Source organism: Panthera leo, chromosome C2 (genome assembly GCF_018350215.1).
Source record: "Panthera leo isolate Ple1 chromosome C2, P.leo_Ple1_pat1.1, whole genome shotgun sequence".
Lineage (NCBI taxonomy): Eukaryota > Metazoa > Chordata > Mammalia > Carnivora > Felidae > Panthera > Panthera leo.
Genome location: NC_056687.1, coordinates 3,336,412 through 3,353,665, shown reverse-complemented (window position 1 = coordinate 3,353,665; position 17,254 = coordinate 3,336,412). Strand labels below are relative to the sequence as shown.

The 17,254-nt window shown below is 61.7% G+C and overlaps 1 protein-coding gene across 2 annotated transcripts in view; it reads left to right on the top strand.

Moving 5' to 3' along the window:
• Positions 1–17,036, top strand: part of PDE9A (phosphodiesterase 9A) — an 88,447-nt gene extending 71,411 nt beyond the window's left edge. For both annotated transcript variants that reach the window (XM_042955830.1, XM_042955831.1), the window contains exons 8-19: positions 773–854; positions 2,645–2,719; positions 5,313–5,399; positions 6,156–6,260; positions 6,566–6,648; positions 7,771–7,927; positions 10,121–10,234; positions 12,075–12,179; positions 12,845–12,973; positions 14,118–14,213; positions 15,672–15,792; positions 16,871–17,036. In XM_042955830.1, coding sequence (XP_042811764.1) covers positions 773–854; positions 2,645–2,719; positions 5,313–5,399; positions 6,156–6,260; positions 6,566–6,648; positions 7,771–7,927; positions 10,121–10,234; positions 12,075–12,179; positions 12,845–12,973; positions 14,118–14,213; positions 15,672–15,776 — 1,138 coding nt within the window. In that variant the 3' untranslated portion in view covers positions 15,777–15,792; positions 16,871–17,036. The remainder of the gene's footprint in view (positions 1–772; positions 855–2,644; positions 2,720–5,312; positions 5,400–6,155; positions 6,261–6,565; positions 6,649–7,770; positions 7,928–10,120; positions 10,235–12,074; positions 12,180–12,844; positions 12,974–14,117; positions 14,214–15,671; positions 15,793–16,870) is intronic.
• The last annotated feature ends 218 nt before the right edge of the window (positions 17,037–17,254 follow it).

Genomic DNA, 17,254 nt, shown 5'->3' with positions numbered 1-17,254 from the left:
CCCCGTGGAGAATATACCTCGATACTGAGGGACGAAGGAAGGCAGATAGCAAATGCATCTCCCGACGGTAGGCGCTGGGGAAAACCGGAAACGTCCTGCACGGCCGTGCCGGGAGACTGGTAACACAGCCACATCCAGAAGCACTGGGCAAGGATCTGCCTTGTCCCGAAGCCCCGCTCTGTGGGGCGCCGTGCAGTGAGCGTGGGATATATGAGGTGAAAAAAAAAAAACAAGTTGCAAAAGAGGAAGTTCGGTACAATTCCATTTGGGTTTTAAAAAAAAAGAAAAATATAAGGCGCTATCCCTGTGTGTCCATGCCTAGGAAAATTCTGGAAGGATACGCCAAACTTAAATGAAGGCATTTCCAGGGTGTGAGGTTTAGGGGAAAGAAATAGGTAAAGTGGGGGCGGGGGGGGGGGGGGGCAGGGGGCCTTGCTTTTTTTTTTTTTACACTTTACCTGCTTCCTTGTTTGAATTTTGTAGAATCCAAGGGTTTTACCTGCGTCATTAAAAGATATTTAGGAACCCGTTTAAAATGAAGCTGATGTGTTTTCTGAGAGCCCCAATATCATCTCAGGAGGTCCAGGCAGGGTCCCTGGGGGTTAGCAATGAGATGTCGCCAGATTTAGGATTTACTGTCCCGCAGCAAGTAAGGCCCAGGGGTCTGTGGGGTTGGGGTGGGGGTTGGGGTTGGGGTTGCTCCGAGGAGGTGCCCCAGTGGACACCCCGCTGAATGGCAATGCCAGAGCTAACCCCGACTTTTCCCCTTTAGGACCAGCTGTCCCTGTAAGTACAATTTTGTGGACACCAACAAGAAGATGACGCCCCGGCGTGATGTCCCCACTTACCCCAAGGTGAGAGGAGGTTCTGGCTCTGACGAGACCGCAGCTGTGCGTCCACGGCCAGGGCACCGGGTCCCGAGCCCTCAGCCACCCCGACCTGCTGGCCAGGCCCCCTCTGGCTGCGCCTTCGCAAACCCAGCTCCCATGCGGCGCTGGGCTGTGGGACGCTCCTGCTGTCCTCGGGCAGGGTAGTGTTTTGTCTGCCGTGTGTCTGCCACAGGAGCCCCGGGCCCGGCCTCCTGTGCCAGCAGGTGAGGGACAGCCCCCGCCCCATCCGCCCCTCGCCGGCAAGGTGAACGTGTCCTCACTCTCGTGTTACTGCAAGGAGCTTTAATTTTTTAATTTTTTTTTAAATGTGTATTTATTTTTGAGAGAGGGAGAGACAGAGCACGAGCAGGGGAGGGGCAGAGAAAGAAGGAGGCACAGAATCCAAAGCAAGGTCCAGGCATCGAGCTGTCAGCCCAGAGCCCGACGCGGGGCTCGAACCTGGAACCTTGAGATGATGACCCGAGCCGAAGCCGGATGCTTAACTGACTGAGCTGCCCAGGGGCCCCTGGAGCTTTAATTTTTAACTAAATTATCTCAGATCTGCCTGGTTGGATCTCCCGTCCCCGAATAATACGTAGTGATTACGAGAAGTTTCTCTCTCTAGTCTCAGATCTCTCAGTTACAGGAACCCAGGCCCTGGTGACAGGAGCAGCGCCCTGGGAGTTGAGGGGGGTCTTCAAACACCACAGAGAAGGGTCCTGTGGCGTCAGTCGCCATCTCAACAGTACCTTCAGCTGAGTTGGCAAAACCCTGGCCCGACTGACCACACGCTCTCGCGCTAAGATTCAGGCTTCCGCATGCTGGCGCTGAGACCCGTGTCCCGGGGCCCCAGGGAGCCATGAGACCCAGCCGGTGCCCAAACTGAAAGGTGTCTTTCCTCTAGCAACTCCCTTTAAAAAAAAGAACAAACCAGGGGCGCCCGGGTGGCTCAGTCGGTTGAGCGTCCGACTTCCGCTCAGGTCACGCAGTCACAGTGCGTGGGTTCGAGCCCCGTGTCGGGCTCTGTGCTGACAGCTCGGAGCCTGGAGCCTGCTTCCAATTCTGTGTCTCCCTCTCTCTCTGCCCCACAACCTCCCCACTCACACTCTGTCTCTCTCTCTCTCTCTCTCAAAAATAAATAAACATTAAAAAAAATAAAAAAGACCTAGGGCAAGGTTATAGCTAATCCCGGAACCCTGTCATCACGGGGTTCCTCCCTCTACGATCACAGCCTCAATCTCCTACGACAGTTTGACCCGAGCTCTGGTTTCCCCTCTGCCCACACCCCTCAGCGAGCTGTGCTGCATCAGCGTATGGCCAAAGCAGGGACAGGTTCCCTCAAAAAAGAAACTCCGAATAGCTTCTTAGCCAGGATTTGAATGTATGCCACGTTCCCTGGACTTCACTTTAGTGTATTTTTTTCAAGTCCGGTGTATTGAGAGGTAACTGACACGTAGCGAAGTTTCCCTCCTGTGGGTGCAGAGTACTGCGAGTTTGGAAAACCTCAGGTGACCTCCAGCAGTACCAAGGGGCGGCACATCTCTGTCGCCCCACGACCTTCCTCGTGCCCTCCCCCTGCCCCCGGCAGCCACCGATGGGGTTTCTGCCCCTGGAGGTTGGCGCTCCCCAGAATTCTGGTAGAATGTGGCCCTGGAGCCTGTGCACGGGTGTCCTTGAAAGGGGACAGGAGGAAGTGGAGGAAACATCCCCCAGCCCGCGTGCGGCCGGTGGCCTTTGTCTCAGCCCAGAGGCTGACGGTCCTCTGTGCTTCCTAGTACCTGCTCTCTCCAGAGACCATCGAAGCGCTCCGGAAGCCCACCTTTGACGTCTGGCTCTGGGAGCCCAACGAGGTGAGTGAGGGGCCCCCGTGCCAGCGTCACGGGCACCCAGATCTCTTCCTCCTCTCTGCTCTTTGTTTTTTAACTCGATTCTCCAGGTTTTACTCCAAACTGACTCTGGGCAGGCCCAGGAGGGCCCCAGAGACAGGACTCAGCGAGGGGGGTGTCGGAGCAGAGGCGTGGGCGGTCAAGGGCAGGAGGGCTGGGCCGTGGCGCCGCTGGCTCCCCACCCCCCAAGCACCCTCCCGGGCGGCTGCCGTGCCCACCAAGGAGAAGCCCGGGAGGCGTCCCCCACAGCCAGCGGAGGGGGACGCAGGACGCGGAGTCCCTTTGCGCAGCGAGAAGGAGCTTCACATTGTCCCTTTTGCTGAGAAAACACTAAGATGGAGACTCCCTGTTTGTTTGTTTAGTCTAATAATATCAGTTGTACCCCTCCCTTTGTGAACCCCAAGAAAACAAAAGCCGTTCATCATGGACACCGGGCCCAGCAGCTCTACGGACAAATTGTCCAGCTTTCGGGCAACACAGACGTGTAGACAAGCTGCCCCGGGCAAGCCCACCGCCTGGACAGCGGGTCCGCTGACGCGGGAACGGAGGGCTTTGCGCCCTGAGCGGGCGCCGTCCGTGTCTCCAGGGCCTGGGCTCTCGTGCTGTCGTCCTTGCCGACACAGGAGAGGCCTCCGCCCCGCCGCGTGCTGACCCGGGTCCCAGGGGTCGTCCCATAGCCAACACTGAGCCAGACGACACGCGGCCACCGAAGAACGTGCAGACCGGAGCGTGCGTTTGGAGGGGCAGGAGGCTGGCCTTGCCCGCGAGGTCCGTGCGTGACCGGCAGTGGCCGGGAGGGTGGGAGGTGGCGTGGCCAGCAAACAGCAGTTGGGTCTTGAGGACGAGCGTCGGGACTAAGGTCTGAATGGGGGCCCAGGCTGGGCCGGGCCCGCCGGGTGGCGAGTGGACTCAGCGGGGTGGCTCTACGTGCACAGATTCCCGCTTCCCGCGGGTGGGCAGGAGCCCTGCCACAGCACTTCTAGAAGAGCCGACCCTCCCGGAAGTCATTCTGGCCCCGGCCCACCGGGAGCGAGAGCAAAGCCGGGGCCCCCGGTGGCAAAGCGCCCACGTGCACACGGGCACTCGCCGCCCGTCTCTTACGGAATCTCACCGAGCGCAGGGCTCCCTGTGGCCACGGAGGCCACGCCGCCTCATGGGGAGATTGAAGGATTCACGCATCCACGGTGGGAAGGCCGCCCGCCCGCCCTCCCACAGGCAGACCCGTCAGGGGCCCCGGACCCCTGCCGCTCTCCAGTTTCCAAAACCCGGCGCCCTGGACGTTATCCTATCTGCATCCATCCTGTCCCCTCCGGGAAGACCGGTGTGTGGTCAGCCTCCAGGACGTTCCAGGACGTTGCCGGCTCTCCCAGGACCGCGTAGCCGGGAAGATGGCTTTGGGGTGGCGTGCTCTGTGTTAGCTCGGGCAGCCACGACTCAAACCGCATCCTGGAGGCCGCAGGTCCGAGATCCAGGCGTGGGCAGGGCTGGTGTCTCCCACGTCCCCACGCGGTCGTCCCCCCGTGCATGTCTGTGTCCTGACCTCCTCTCCTCGCGGGGACACAGGTCCTGGTGGATCAGAGCCACCTCAGTGACCTCATTTAACCTGGATGACCTCTCTGAAGGCCTGCTCTCTGCACAGTCACGTAGGGGGTTAGAGCTTCCATTCACTGATTTGGGGGCCACGGTTCAGTCCATAACACGCCCGTTTGGGAGGAGGTGGTCACACTGTGACCACAGACAGCCGGGGAGCGTGGCCGTGCAGGCCCCAGGAGGCTGGCCGATGGCATGGCGGCAGGGCACAATGTCACGCCCCGGGCCGCCAGGCGATGCCTAGAGATCCCTGCCTTGCGCGTCTCCAGTCACCCTGAGAGACCTGCCTCCCAGAAATCAGAGCCCGTTTTATCAGACTCCCACTTTGTAAAAATCACTTAATCTTTCTTCCCTGGTTTAATGAGCTCCAGAGCTCGGAGCTGTATTTAAATAGATCGCCACCATGACAGCACATCCTCTTTGGGACTGAAAACAAATCTACTTCAGCCTGAGATTTCTACAGAAGACAGCTCAGTGAAGTGAAGTGAATTCGGGGCGGGAAGCTCACCTTCCAGACCCTGTAATTAACGCATTAAAATGTGTGTGGGGTCCCAGCGGGCCCCCGAAGGGCAAAATGGAGCATGTGTGGGATGCAGGCCGTCAAGGCTCAGCCTCTGTGTCTGCACACGCACCTGCTCTGGGGTCTGCGTCCGGGGGATCTGTGCCCCGGCCTGTGATGCCCTTCGGGAGACGGTTTCTCGTGTGCCGAAGTTCACCGCGTCGCCGCTGACACGGTCATCTGGGGGTGCTCCCTCTCACCCGATCGCTGTCCTTCTAGGGGTCCTGAGACAACAGCCCCCCACCCGGCCCCGGTCAACACGGCTCCTCCCTCCGGGCCTCCCGGGAGGGGAGAGCTCATCCTGTAGGGACAGGCCCCGGCCCTGCGCGCGTCCCCCAGGGCTCCGGAGGGGCCGTGCCGGGCTGGCTCGCCTGTGCCGCTGACCGCCTGCTTCCCCTGTGCCTCCAGATGCTGAGCTGCCTAGAGCACATGTACCACGACCTGGGCCTGGTCCGAGACTTCTCCATCCACCCCGTCACGCTCAGGAGATGGCTGGTGAGTGCGGGCCCCTCACGTCCCTCTTGAACAACACAGTGCCTTCCGGTTACTCGGGAACAGACCGGCCAGGCACCTTCCTGGACGGACGGAGGCGACGTTCCCAGGAGAGTTTTGTGAGAACAGGTGGCCAGTGTCCGTCTGTCTCCTGCCAGAATACTCAGTCCCCCTAAACCCCTGCTCTGGCGGCGAGAGTGAGAACCAGGGAGGGGCCGGTGAAGCGGCCTGGGAGGGTGAGTGTGCAGGTGTGTGTGTGTGAGTGCGTGTGCAGAGAGCAGAGTGCGTGTACGCGTATGAGCGTGTGAATGTGTGTTTCACAATAGATTTTCTTTTTTAATAAAAGATTGCTCGGAACCAAGTAGGAAAAGCTTAAATGTCAAATATGAAAATATGAAAACGGGTGATGGTGACTAGGACCCAGAGCCCCTCCCGTAACCCCCAGCCCTTCCCCCGGCTTCACATCCCCACGTGGCCCCTCAGAGCCCCTCGGGGGGCACCTCAGTCCGTGAGCCCCGGTGGAAGCCTGTTCCCCACCTGCCCTCTGAGGCCACAGGGAGGCCAGTGGGCGTCCTCGGGCCCCCGGGCCACTCGTCCTTACCTCCAGCAAGCACAGGAACACAGCCGGCCTCTGGGTCGGCCGAGGATTTCACAGAGCGCATCCGAAACGCCAGCCAGCTGGCGAAATCGGGGGAAAGGTGTGCAGGGCGGGGAGGGTGGGCAGCTGCGTGCCAGCAGCCGGGGCCTCTGTCTCTCCAGCTCTGCGTGCACGACAACTACAGAAACAACCCTTTCCACAATTTCCGGCATTGCTTCTGCGTGACCCAGATGATGTACAGCATGATCTGGCTCTGCCGGCTCCAGGTGCGTCTCTGGGGGCCTCCTGCTGGGGGCGGGGGCACCTCGCTCGCGGACGCCGCCCCCTCCCAGGGCACGGGCTCCCCCACCCTCCCAGGGAAGCCACCTCGCCCCTCGCTGTCCTCAGGTGAGCCGGCGAGCAGGGGCGGGGCACCGGGCAGGTGCGGGCCCGCCCTCCCGGCCCCGCCCCAGAGAGCGGGCCGGTCCTCCCCACAGGCCAGCTGCTAGGGGACTTCGTCCTACCCGCGTCCCGCCTCTCCCACCCCATTCCAGCCCCCTCCTCACCCCCTCCCGCCCTCTCTCTAATCCAGGAGAAATTTTCCCAAATGGATATCTTGATTCTAATGACGGCAGCCATCTGTCACGATTTGGATCACCCAGGGTACAACAACACGTACGTGCACCATTTTTCTCTCTCTCGTTTCTTCCTTCTCAAGGGCTCTCTGGTTGTCAGAGGTGACCTCTTCAGCTTCACGCACAGACCAGTTCTGAGGTGGGGCTGCGGCAAAGGCCTCCCCAGCACCCCCGGCTCAGATGCTTAGGACACGGCTCCCACTTTGGGACTTTGTCCAGGGCCTCGGGCCCCCCCGGGGCAGACCCTTCCAGGTCGCCAAACCCCGAGGGGCCGCCGCCCTCCTTTGCGGTCCTGCTCCGGACCCTGCGTGTCCCTCTGCACAGGCAGAGCCGTGGTGGTGCCCAAACTCCCCTCTGCCCGAAGCCGGGGGCAGTACCCGCACAGGATGCCCATTCCCCGGATCTCACTCCCCAGCCTGTGTCCAGCAGCAACGGGGCAGAGACTAGGACTGAGGGAGAGAAGGAGTGCAGGCCAGCAGGGGGCGGGGAGGCGCCGTGGGGGGCCAGGAGGACAGGCCAAGCTTGGCCGAATCGGTGATCCGCTCCCACCCCGGGGGTGGGGGGCAGAGGCACAGAGTCCACCCCGTGTAGCCATCAGGTCCGGGCCGCGTGGCGCCCGTTCGCATCCCTAGTGAGGCACCTGTCCTTCCGGTCAGATGCGTCTGTGCGGTGACATCACATCTGGCCGGGAACTCGCCGGCGGCTTTCACGGCAGGCCTCCGTCAGGACGGGAGTGGGTTCCACGGTGTGGACGTCCGTGTTCCTCAGAGGAGGCCGGCACCATGAGCGCCCATTCCCGCATTTCACACTCAAGATGATGTGCACAGCACAGGCCTTAACCGCAGCCTCTGACCTCAGAACACATCTTGGTTCTTCTCCCAAACGTCTGCCTTTTGCATATGCCGATGTTTGCAAGGGGCCCGAACACATTCCCTTCGGGCGGCATGACTGGGAGAAGTCGAGGTGTGTTGGTGGTGTCTACTCGGCGGGATTCTAAGACCTCGAGGGTGTCTCGTTAAAGGGGCGGCAGAGTCAGAGGGCCCAGGGGAGCAAGTCCCCGGCACCTGCAGGGCACGCCCGGCTTGCCTTCCAGCCTCTTCGGGCACCGCCGCGTCCGAGCGCAGGTGCCCGAGGCTCCGTTTGCTCTCTCCCGCGATGCCAGGTACCAGATCAACGCCCGCACGGAGCTGGCCGTCCGTTACAATGACATCTCGCCCCTGGAGAACCACCACTGTGCCGTGGCCTTTCAGATCCTCGCCCAGCCCGAGTGCAACATCTTCACCAACGTGCAGCCGGACGGGTTCAAGCAGATCAGACAGGTGCGTGCAGGGGCCCTCTGACCGCAGAGTGGGAGGTGGTGAGCACAACCACGGAGTAGAGCCCCTCCCGCCAGCGGCCGAGGCCCCAGAAGCCCCTGGTCCCACCAGGGATCCTGGGGAACCCATCCCCCCCCCTCGCCCACCAAGGCCAGTGGCATTCTGGGGAGAGGCGCGCCCTCGGCATAAACACACGGGACCCCACTGACCTGCATTTCACATCCAGTGTTTCACCCGAAGCCTTTGAGATCCGTCCTTTCTCCAGCTTGCAGCCCGGGAGAGTGGGGGTTACAGAGGTGAGGGGCACCGTGGGGATGTGCGGGCCCTGGTGCACCTGCTGAGTCCAACCTAGCCGACTGTTTCCCCTGCCCCCCAGCTGCCTCCCCCTGCCCCACCCTGACCCGGTCGGCCCCACCGCCCACTTCACATAAGAGACCCTGGGGAGGCCTCTGTCGCCCTCCTGTCCTGAGACAGACGTCCACCTCGCTGGAGGTAATGCCCCCTCCCACGCAGGAGGTCCCACGCTGAGCACAGCTCTGTGCACCACCCTCTGATGTTTTCAGGGGAGGGAAGATACCAGAATGATCTCTCGGAAGAGTGTATGGGTTGAATGGTAGCCAAAAAAAAATTGTATGTTCACTTCCTAACCCCCAGAACCTTTTGTATGTGACTTTATTTGGAAAAGAGTCTTTGCAGTGGTGATTAAGTTAGGATCTCTGCGTGAGATTAGCTGGTGCTACCCAGGTGGGCCTAAAGCCAGTGACAGGTGTCCTTAGAAGAGACAGAGGAAGAGACAGATACATGGAAGAGAAATTGGCCTAAAGACGGAGGCAGAGGCCGGAGTGACCCGGGGCCACAGGAGCAGGAAAAGTCAGGAAGGACGTTTTCCCGGCACCTTCAGACTTCTGGCCTCCGGACTGGGAGAGAATGCCCCGCTGTGGTTCCCCGTCACCTGGCACGCGGCACTCATGTGGCAGCCCCAGGACACGCGCACAGGGAGCCACCCTCACGGTGAGGCACCCTACTCTGCTGTCCCACGGATGACAGCCTCACCCACTGGGTGCCCGGGGCCTCGCTTCAAGGTGCACCTGTTAAAGACGCTGGCACCCGGGCTGTCCCTCCTGGAGGTCTGCCGGGCTGCACTTCATCAGAGAACACCGTCCCTCCATCTGCCGTGGAAGCTCAGAGCCGATGCCAGTGCCGAAGGACAGTCCCCATCGAGTCGCCGATTTCCGGCCCAACCATGTCCCCTTTATCTATGGGCTTTCTGGCCTCTCTTCCATGTTCTGGAGCCGCCGGCCGGGGACACCGCGAGCTGTTGGGATGAGCCCTGACGTGTCTTCCTCTCCAGCGTGGGAAGGGGCGAGCCGTAGAGAGTCCCCGAGGGCTGCCGGTGAGGAGCTCCTGTGGGGAGCGACCTGGAGAAGCGAAGCAGCCGGGTCCCCTTGGTGTGTGCCCTGCCCTCCTACCCCGGGAGCGGTCAGAGCAGCGTCCCCAAGCAGGGGACCCGCCTTCCTCACGCCGCCCGCCATGGGGACGCACGAGGCTTGTCAAATGTCAGACATGACACTTTCCTGACCGTGAAATCATTCAGCCTAATTTTTAATAATATTTTGTCATCGAGTACCTTGCTTACCAAGGTAGTAAGGTATTTGTAGTTAGAGAATCATCGCATTCTCGCTTACGAATGTGTTAGTAGAACGACGCTGTCAAATCCAAGCGGGCTTTGACCACCCCCACGCAGTGTGCGCGCAGAGTCACGTACAGATGAGACGCGACAGGGGAAAGAGACTTCTGGAAGATCGGCGATTGACCTCCGGCAACGGGACGTGAAAGGAACGGCCGTGGATCTGGATTCCTGAATTGAGGGGAAGTATCCGTGCTCAGTCGAAACCGACCGTTATCACCAGGAAGCCCAGCGCCGAGCCCGCCATCTGCAAGCCGATGGGCCTGCCCCCTCCTGGACTCGGCCCTCGGGGCCCATTTGCAGCGCACGGGTGGGCTTGAACCCCCAGCCTCCACTCGCCAGCTGCGGCCCCGGGAGGCGGCCTCTCATCTTACAAATGAGGACGGTGTTGTGCAGACGCACACGTAGAGTTGGCCCCAGACCCAGGGAAGGGCCATGTGCCCAGCCGGCGCTCACTGGGTCCTTGCCGGGATTCCACCCGGGGCTAACGCTTTGCTCTCACTTTCCAGGGGATGATCACTCTGATTCTAGCCACTGACATGGCAAGACATGCAGAAATTATGGATTCTTTCAAAGAAAAAATGGAGAATTTTGACTACAGCAACGAACAGCATGTGACCCTCGTAAGTAGATCGCTACACCCGTTTTGGGGGCCCTGGTGCACGCGTCCTACGCTCCGGCCCAGACTGGACACCGAGACCCCAAAACCCTGAACCTTGCCCTGCAGCGTCCAGCTCTCCCCGGGCAGCCCCCAGCGGGCCTGTCTTCCGGTTGAAGGCAGCTTTTGTGCTTCCTGTGCCGCCTTCTGATTTGAAGGTGGTACGTGGGGAAAAGCAATCCATCCCGCTCAGTCCCGAGAATAAAGTTGGCTCTCCCACGAAGGCGGTGCCCCAGAAAACACTCCAATTACCAGCTTCCGGGCGGGCACCCCAATTACCAGCTTCTGGACGCAGCACCCCTCCCGGCCCGGCCCTCCAAGAGCAGGGCCAGCTGTGCAGAGAAGGGCAGGGAGCCTCACCGTGAGGAGGGCCCGCCTGGGTCTGCACCCCACCTGCCCTTCGTAAGAGAAACACGTGGAAACACCCTTCCCCGTCTTCGGAGAAAGGGGTTCTGCTGAGCCTTGTCTGGGCGTTAGGCCTGCTTTCCGGCCTTCTCTCTCTCTCTCTGGCTCTCTCTTTTTTAAAACCGATGGTCACTTTCTGTCCCTGGAAGCTGATGAACAAGGAAGCCCTCTGAGATCTGGCCGCCCGTCTGACGTCACGTCCCCAAAACTGATTCGTAGCTAATACACAAGGTGTGCGGGGAAGGACCTCGCGTTCTGCAGAAGTCACACGGCAGGAGAAAATGTCCCCAGGGGCCAGGGCCTCCCGAGGCATCGCTTCTTGGGGACGGGGCGCAGAGAGATGCAGTCATGTGGGAGCCGTGTCCCTGCTCCCGAAAACCAGCAGATGTGGGAGGGGCCGCCTGGCCCTACGGCAGGGTGAGGGCAGTGCGTCTGGAGACAGAGGGACGAGTAGACGTGCCCCCTTTGCCTCCGTTTTCCCTCTGAAACGTAAGGAAAGACCCTGGAGGGCAGAGGCCACACGTCTGCTGCCAGTGTTGAGACCATGAGCCGCACAGAGTGACCATCACCCCTGTACTCCCTCCCTTCAACCGTCCAAGCAGGGGGCCGTGGGGAAGAGGCCCCGGGTCCCCGGGGTTCCATCCACCCCCACACCGGGCGAGGGGTGGCGGCCCGCAGCACAGACCAGGGGGTCGTGCCCTGGCCGGGGAGCCCCCAGATCTCCACTTCTTCGTGCACAAGGGCTGGGGGAGGTAGAGGGGAGGAGGCCCGAACGCTGACGAGCTCCGCGCGGCCGGGCCTGGGGGCCTGGAAGCTTCCCGCAGCCCGGCAGCACCCAGCCTGTGCCCCGGGCCCGGCGTCGGACCGCTGCCCCGAGAGGCCTGCCGGGCAGAGCCCTGTGATGGCCTGTGTTCTGGAGTCACCTGAGCGGAGACAAGGAAGGCCGGGATCGACTCCCGGGGACTGACAAGGGGACAGGGACAGGGGCAGCCGAGTCAGCCCAGGTTCAGCTGAGGCCGTGCCAGGGTTTGAGCCGAGCAGAGCCTTGCCGAGTCGCCTGGCCCAGCTGCGCCTGCCGGGAGGCCGGGGCCCGCAGCCCCGAGCTGATGTGCCCGGGAGCACCTCCTGCTGAGTCAGCGTCACACCCTGAGCGCCGGCCCACACGTTGGCCCAGGACATCGGTGACTCCCGGGGACGGTCGTGTGCCGGCTCCGAAGGCACCCGCCTTCGGGCTCAGGGGCAAACGCCCTGGCCCGACCGGTCTCCTGAAGTGCCCACTGGGCGCGCAAACCTCACCAGACTCGGAGGGCTGGTCTCCGGGGAGGACGAAGTCCAGACCCAAACGGCAGCAGGGGGACGTGCTCCGGGCCCCGCTGCCTGATCCCCCCTCTGTCTTCCAGCTGAAGATGATTCTGATAAAATGCTGTGATATCTCCAACGAGGTGCGTCCGGTGGCAGTTGCAGAACCTTGGGTGGACTGCTTGTTGGAAGAGTATTTCATGCAGGTGAGAGCGTCCCGGTGCCACCAAACCCCCTGCGGGGGCCCCGTGTTGGAAAGGGGGATGGGCGTGCCCAGGGGGCGAGTGGACGGGAGCGGACGGTCTCCGGCCCCCAGAAAGCCTCACGGCAGGTGCACATCCGAGAGGAAAGACGGCCACAGCCTCCAAAGTAGCGTCGACAGCTGCCACCGGGGACCACGAAAGAGCAGTGAATGGGGGCGGCAGCGTCGGGCAAGCGGCCTGAAAGGGAAGAGGCAGAGGCAGGAGGGGAGGCTCCCCCGGGGCGGGCGACACCAAGCAGGTCGGCCTACGCTTTGAGGCCCGGGGAGGCCCTCAGACAGAAGACCAACCAGCCCACGCGGGAGGTGCCGGAAGGGCCAGTAAGGCGCTCGCAACGGCAGCGCGGTGGACCCCGGGTTCAGAGCCGAGAGCCGAGAGCCGCCCGGCGACTCACCCCCCACCCTCCACCCTGTCCCTCCGCCCTGTCGTCACGGCGCGGCCCTGCCTGCCCAGCTCCCGCCATCCGTCCTGGTGACTGTGAACATCCCCACGACAGAGCGGGCTGGCTGGCGGTGGCACGTTAACCTGCCTTCTGCCCTCTGAGGCCGGTGACCCTCGGGTCCCCCCAGATTCCGCGCTTTCCAACGTTTCGGGCTGTTGCCTCCCTGCAGAGCGACCGCGAGAAGTCGGAAGGCCTTCCCGTGGCCCCTTTCATGGACCGGGACAAAGTGACCAAAGCCACGGCCCAAATTGGGTTCATCAAGTTTGTCCTGATCCCCATGTTCGAAACGGTGACCAAGGTGAGTGACCGTCACCGCATGCTGAATGACGTCGCGCTGAGAAGCACACACGTGCACACACGCACCATCGTGCTGTAGCTGCCTGCTCAGTGCCCCCCTCCAGCACGCCCAGAACACCCTCTCGTCCCCCCCGTCTTGTCCCTCCCGGTCTTCCGGCCTCCCTGCCCCCTGGGGCCCCCCTCTGCCCTCCACTCCCAGGGCACCTCTGCTGACCTGCCCCATCCACGGGCACACGGCCATCCCCAAGCAGATTTCAGCAAGGAGACTATCTCTGCCTCTTTCCCGAACCTTCCATGGCTCCCCACTGCCCACGATGCAGGGAAAACTGCCCGCCTCGTTACACACAGTCCCCCACCCTCCCTAGCACTCCGGTCGTGCAGGATGGCCCCCAGTTCCTGGTCCTCCCCTTTCTTCAGACCACCTCTGACTGTGTCCCTTCAGCTGGCCTTGGCCCCGTCCCACCCGCCAGCCTTCCAGAACCGCCTCAGCACACCCTTCCCTAAACCCCATTCACTCCTGCTTCTCTGGGGCCTTGGCCTTCCTGCACATTCCTTCACGGACTTCTGGGCCTTCGCCACGGCCAGCGGGGACAGGGGCACAGCGCTGCCACATCGGGCCTGCCCCCCTCCGGCAGCAGGATCGGGATGTGACTGGGGAGGCACGGAAGGCATCCCGGGGCCCAGAGCTACGTGCGCAGGGCTCCGTGGGGCCGGGATGGCAGGATGGCCCGCGTGAAGGCGGACGGCCAAGGCCCTGCCGCGGGAATGGCCTGTCTCCTCCGGCCACTGCGGCTGTGCAGAGACCAGAGGCGAGGCTGGCGTGTGGAAGATGGACGCTGGGGGACGGGCAGGTGGAGGGCAGGTCCGTGCGAAGGGACAGGGCAGAAACAGAGCAGGACCCGGAGGTGGGTGGGCCGGGGCAGGTGGGAGGGTCTCCAGGAGGGTCTGCAGGGGCCACTGACCCGACGGCCTCAGAACCCGGGTCAGCGTGGACCCTGCTGCAGGCGGGACCCCAGAGCTCCACAGGGTGCAGGGGACTGACTCACTGCCTGAGCCACTGAGCCACGCAGGACCCGACACCTGGCCTCCCGGACGCCGCGGCCGCGTGGAAAGACAGACTGAACACATCTTCTTGTCCCTCCCAGCTCTTCCCTGTGGTCGAGGAACTCATGCTGCGGCCCCTTTGGGAATCCAGAGACCGTTACGAGGAACTGAAACAAAGAGATGACTCCGTGAAAGAGGTAAAGCGAGCCGGGCAGGAAACGCGGTCCTCCCCGGGGACGGGCTGAGCCGGGCACCCCTGCAGGGGCCGCTGTGGACTCATTTCCACCACCACCCCCCGAAGTCCAGACCCAGGCAAACCGGGGAGCGTCTACTCTCAGCGAAACCAAACGGCCCCCGATGGCCCGCGCCCCTCGGAGGGGCCACGTCGTCCCCAAAAGCTGTGCTGCAATCGGGTGGGCCAGGGCGTCGTGGCATCTCAGACCCCCTCGGAGCCGCGCCCTGGCCCCTTGCGGGTCCCCGTCCTCCAGCCCTGGGGCTGGCCTTGCTGAGCGAGAGGGTGGTGGAAGGAGGCGCTCCTCGCGGCACAGGGAAAGCACCCTGGAGCTCTCACACACGGCGGCTCGGCCCCCTCGGGGTCGGGGAGATGGGGCCTGGCCCCAGGTCGCTGTCAGGACGGGACCGTTCGCAGGGAAGGTCCAGCTCACGTGGGCAGAACCGGCGCAGACGCTTCCTGCAAAGCGTGCGAGTGGGCTGACCGCCCCAGGGCCTCCGCATGCGCACGTCTCTGCTTCGGGGACCCCCGCGGGCCTCCCCTGCGTGACGTCCAGCCACCAGGGTGTGCCTCCCCTCAGCCCCCTGCCGCCTCCTCTCCGGTGTCCCTGCTGCCTCTCGCTTTGTCCTGGTCTGGCCTCCACCAGCGTCACGCACCCCGTCCCGTTCCCCGCTCACTTCAGTCGGGGCTCCCTGGTCATGGCGTCCCCCCACCTTGCCGCCGGGAACCCCCGAGCCCCACTGAGCGCAGAGCGGTTTCCCAGGCGCCCCGTGTTGCCCTCGCCACCCCCCGAACTGCTCTGTGTGTGACGCTGGGCATGTGTCAGTGCTCAGGAGGTGCCTACTGGTCGATGGGCGTCCCACGACTGGCCTTTCTAGAGGGATCCCTCCACTACAAGGTCCCCGAGAGGTCCTGAGACTCCAGAGGCTAAGAGCAAATGGTACAGACAGCGATGTCAGAGCAGGTGTGCCCGGCAGGGCCCCGGCAGGATCGCTAAAGCACACTCCAGCCGTCGCTATGAAGGTCCCAGGCCCTGTCGCCCAGTGGGGGCCCCCGGGACCTCCAGGATGCTTCCCTACCCCCAGAAAGGACAGGACCCCCCCCCCCAGAAGAGAAAGGGTGGACGGGCTCCGTGCTCCCTTCCGCCAGGCCACCGGGCTGGGCAGACACCGTGAGTGCATTGTCCAAGCTCCGGACGCTGGCCGAGAAGGGGAGGCCTCCCACAGCTAGGAAGGTGGCTCGCTCGCAGAGCCGTGTCTGCAACGTGCAGCTGCGTGTGTTTCGGCACACCGCAGCCGAGGACCTCGGCCTCAGTTACACGCCTTAGCGTCTCAGTCAACAGGAAGCACCTTAGCAGACAGTCAGGTCCTCACGGTCTCCTGGGACCTGATCGTCGCCTTCTGTATACCTGTCCCGGTTACAGAGGGAGACGGAGAGCTTGACGGCGGGGGGCACCGACACGTCGTCGTCGTCGAGAGAGAAAAGCAGAGATGTGAGAAACAGAGAAGAGGGTGCTATTCTGAACTGACGTCTCGATGCACATGGTAACTCAGAGCCTAAAACGGGGCGGCACTGAAAATCTCTGGGAGGGGGGAAGGAAAGAAGGTGGGGGCAGAAATCTGAAAGACAGATGGGTTTTTTAAAGTTTTTGGAACGTTTTTTATTTATTTTGAAAGTGAGAGAGGGCGTGCGCACAAGCAGGGGTGGGACAGAGAGAGAGGGAGACAGAGACTCCCAAGCAGGCTCAACGCTGCCAGCACGGAGCCCGATGCAGGGCTCGAACTCACGAACCGTGAGATCACGACATGAGCCGAAATCAACAGTCGGACACTTAACCGACTGAGCCACCCGGGCGCCCCTGAAAGACGGATGGTTTTTCAGTAAAGTGAGACTTTTATTCCTGGCCTATAATTCTTAGAATTAGGCTCTGAAAGAAGGGGGGGTCACGCTTGGGTTGATAGCCAAAGATCAGTAATTAGCCTATGTGCCGCTTATAAGGAAAAGCACGTTTTAAAATCTTTCCAAACATAAAGCATTTGCGTCTGTCGCCGTGAGCGTTTTCCTGTGCCCCTGACGCAAGCTGTTCGTTTAGTCCGTGTCAAAGGGAAACCAAGCTCATTCGGCCTCCGCGTGGTAAGGTCGTTGGCACACGCTCGTCTGAAGGACCCCTGGAGAGATTCTCGGGACAAAGCTTTCCAGGCGCGAGGTGTGGGAACCTGCGTCTTGTTTGGTGCAGAGGGGTAGTGGCCAGCTCTGGCGTCCGAGAAACTGAGCGCAGCCAAGTACAAGCTGAGAGACCCACACAGGCGTCTCAGCCTCTCTGAGCCTCAGAGCCCTCATCTCCGGCCTCGAGATAATCACACGGTCATTACCCCTTCCATGAGCAACATGCCGGTCCATCAGAAGCGCTCCAGAAACACTGGCTTTGCGTGTTTCGGTCACACCCTATTTTTTAGTGGTTCAGGAGAAGGATCAAAATCGTTTCATTTGGCCGAAATGTGCTCAGCCGTGTGTCCAGTCCTTAAACATCCCGTGCGTCCTCCCGTGACGATGTTGATTGTGCCCGCACGTTTTCAGCCCCCACGAAAACAAACCAGTAGGTCTTTTCCCTCTTCCGAGCAGACGGAGCCTGGAGGAGGCAGGACGATGCGGGCCGTGGTTCTGGACCAGGCTGGCCGAGCCTCGCGAGCCGTCCGCGCGGGCGAGAAGTTCATTCCGAGCGCCTGACTCCACGAGACCACGTTTTCTAAGAACTGTTTTGTTCACTGATACAAAAAAAAAAAAAAAAAAAAAAGGAAAGCGGAATTCATGATGCTGTACAGAATTTTTATTTTTAAACTGTCTTTTAAATAATATATTCTTATACAGAAACGGGTACTGTACTTTTTCTTTGTAGTGTTGTGCATCTGGGGGCTGCGTCTGGCAGTCCCCAGAGCCCCCGAGCTCTCACGGGGGGACAGGAACTGTGCTTTCCTCGCAGATGTGTCTGCGCGGTGTGATGTGACG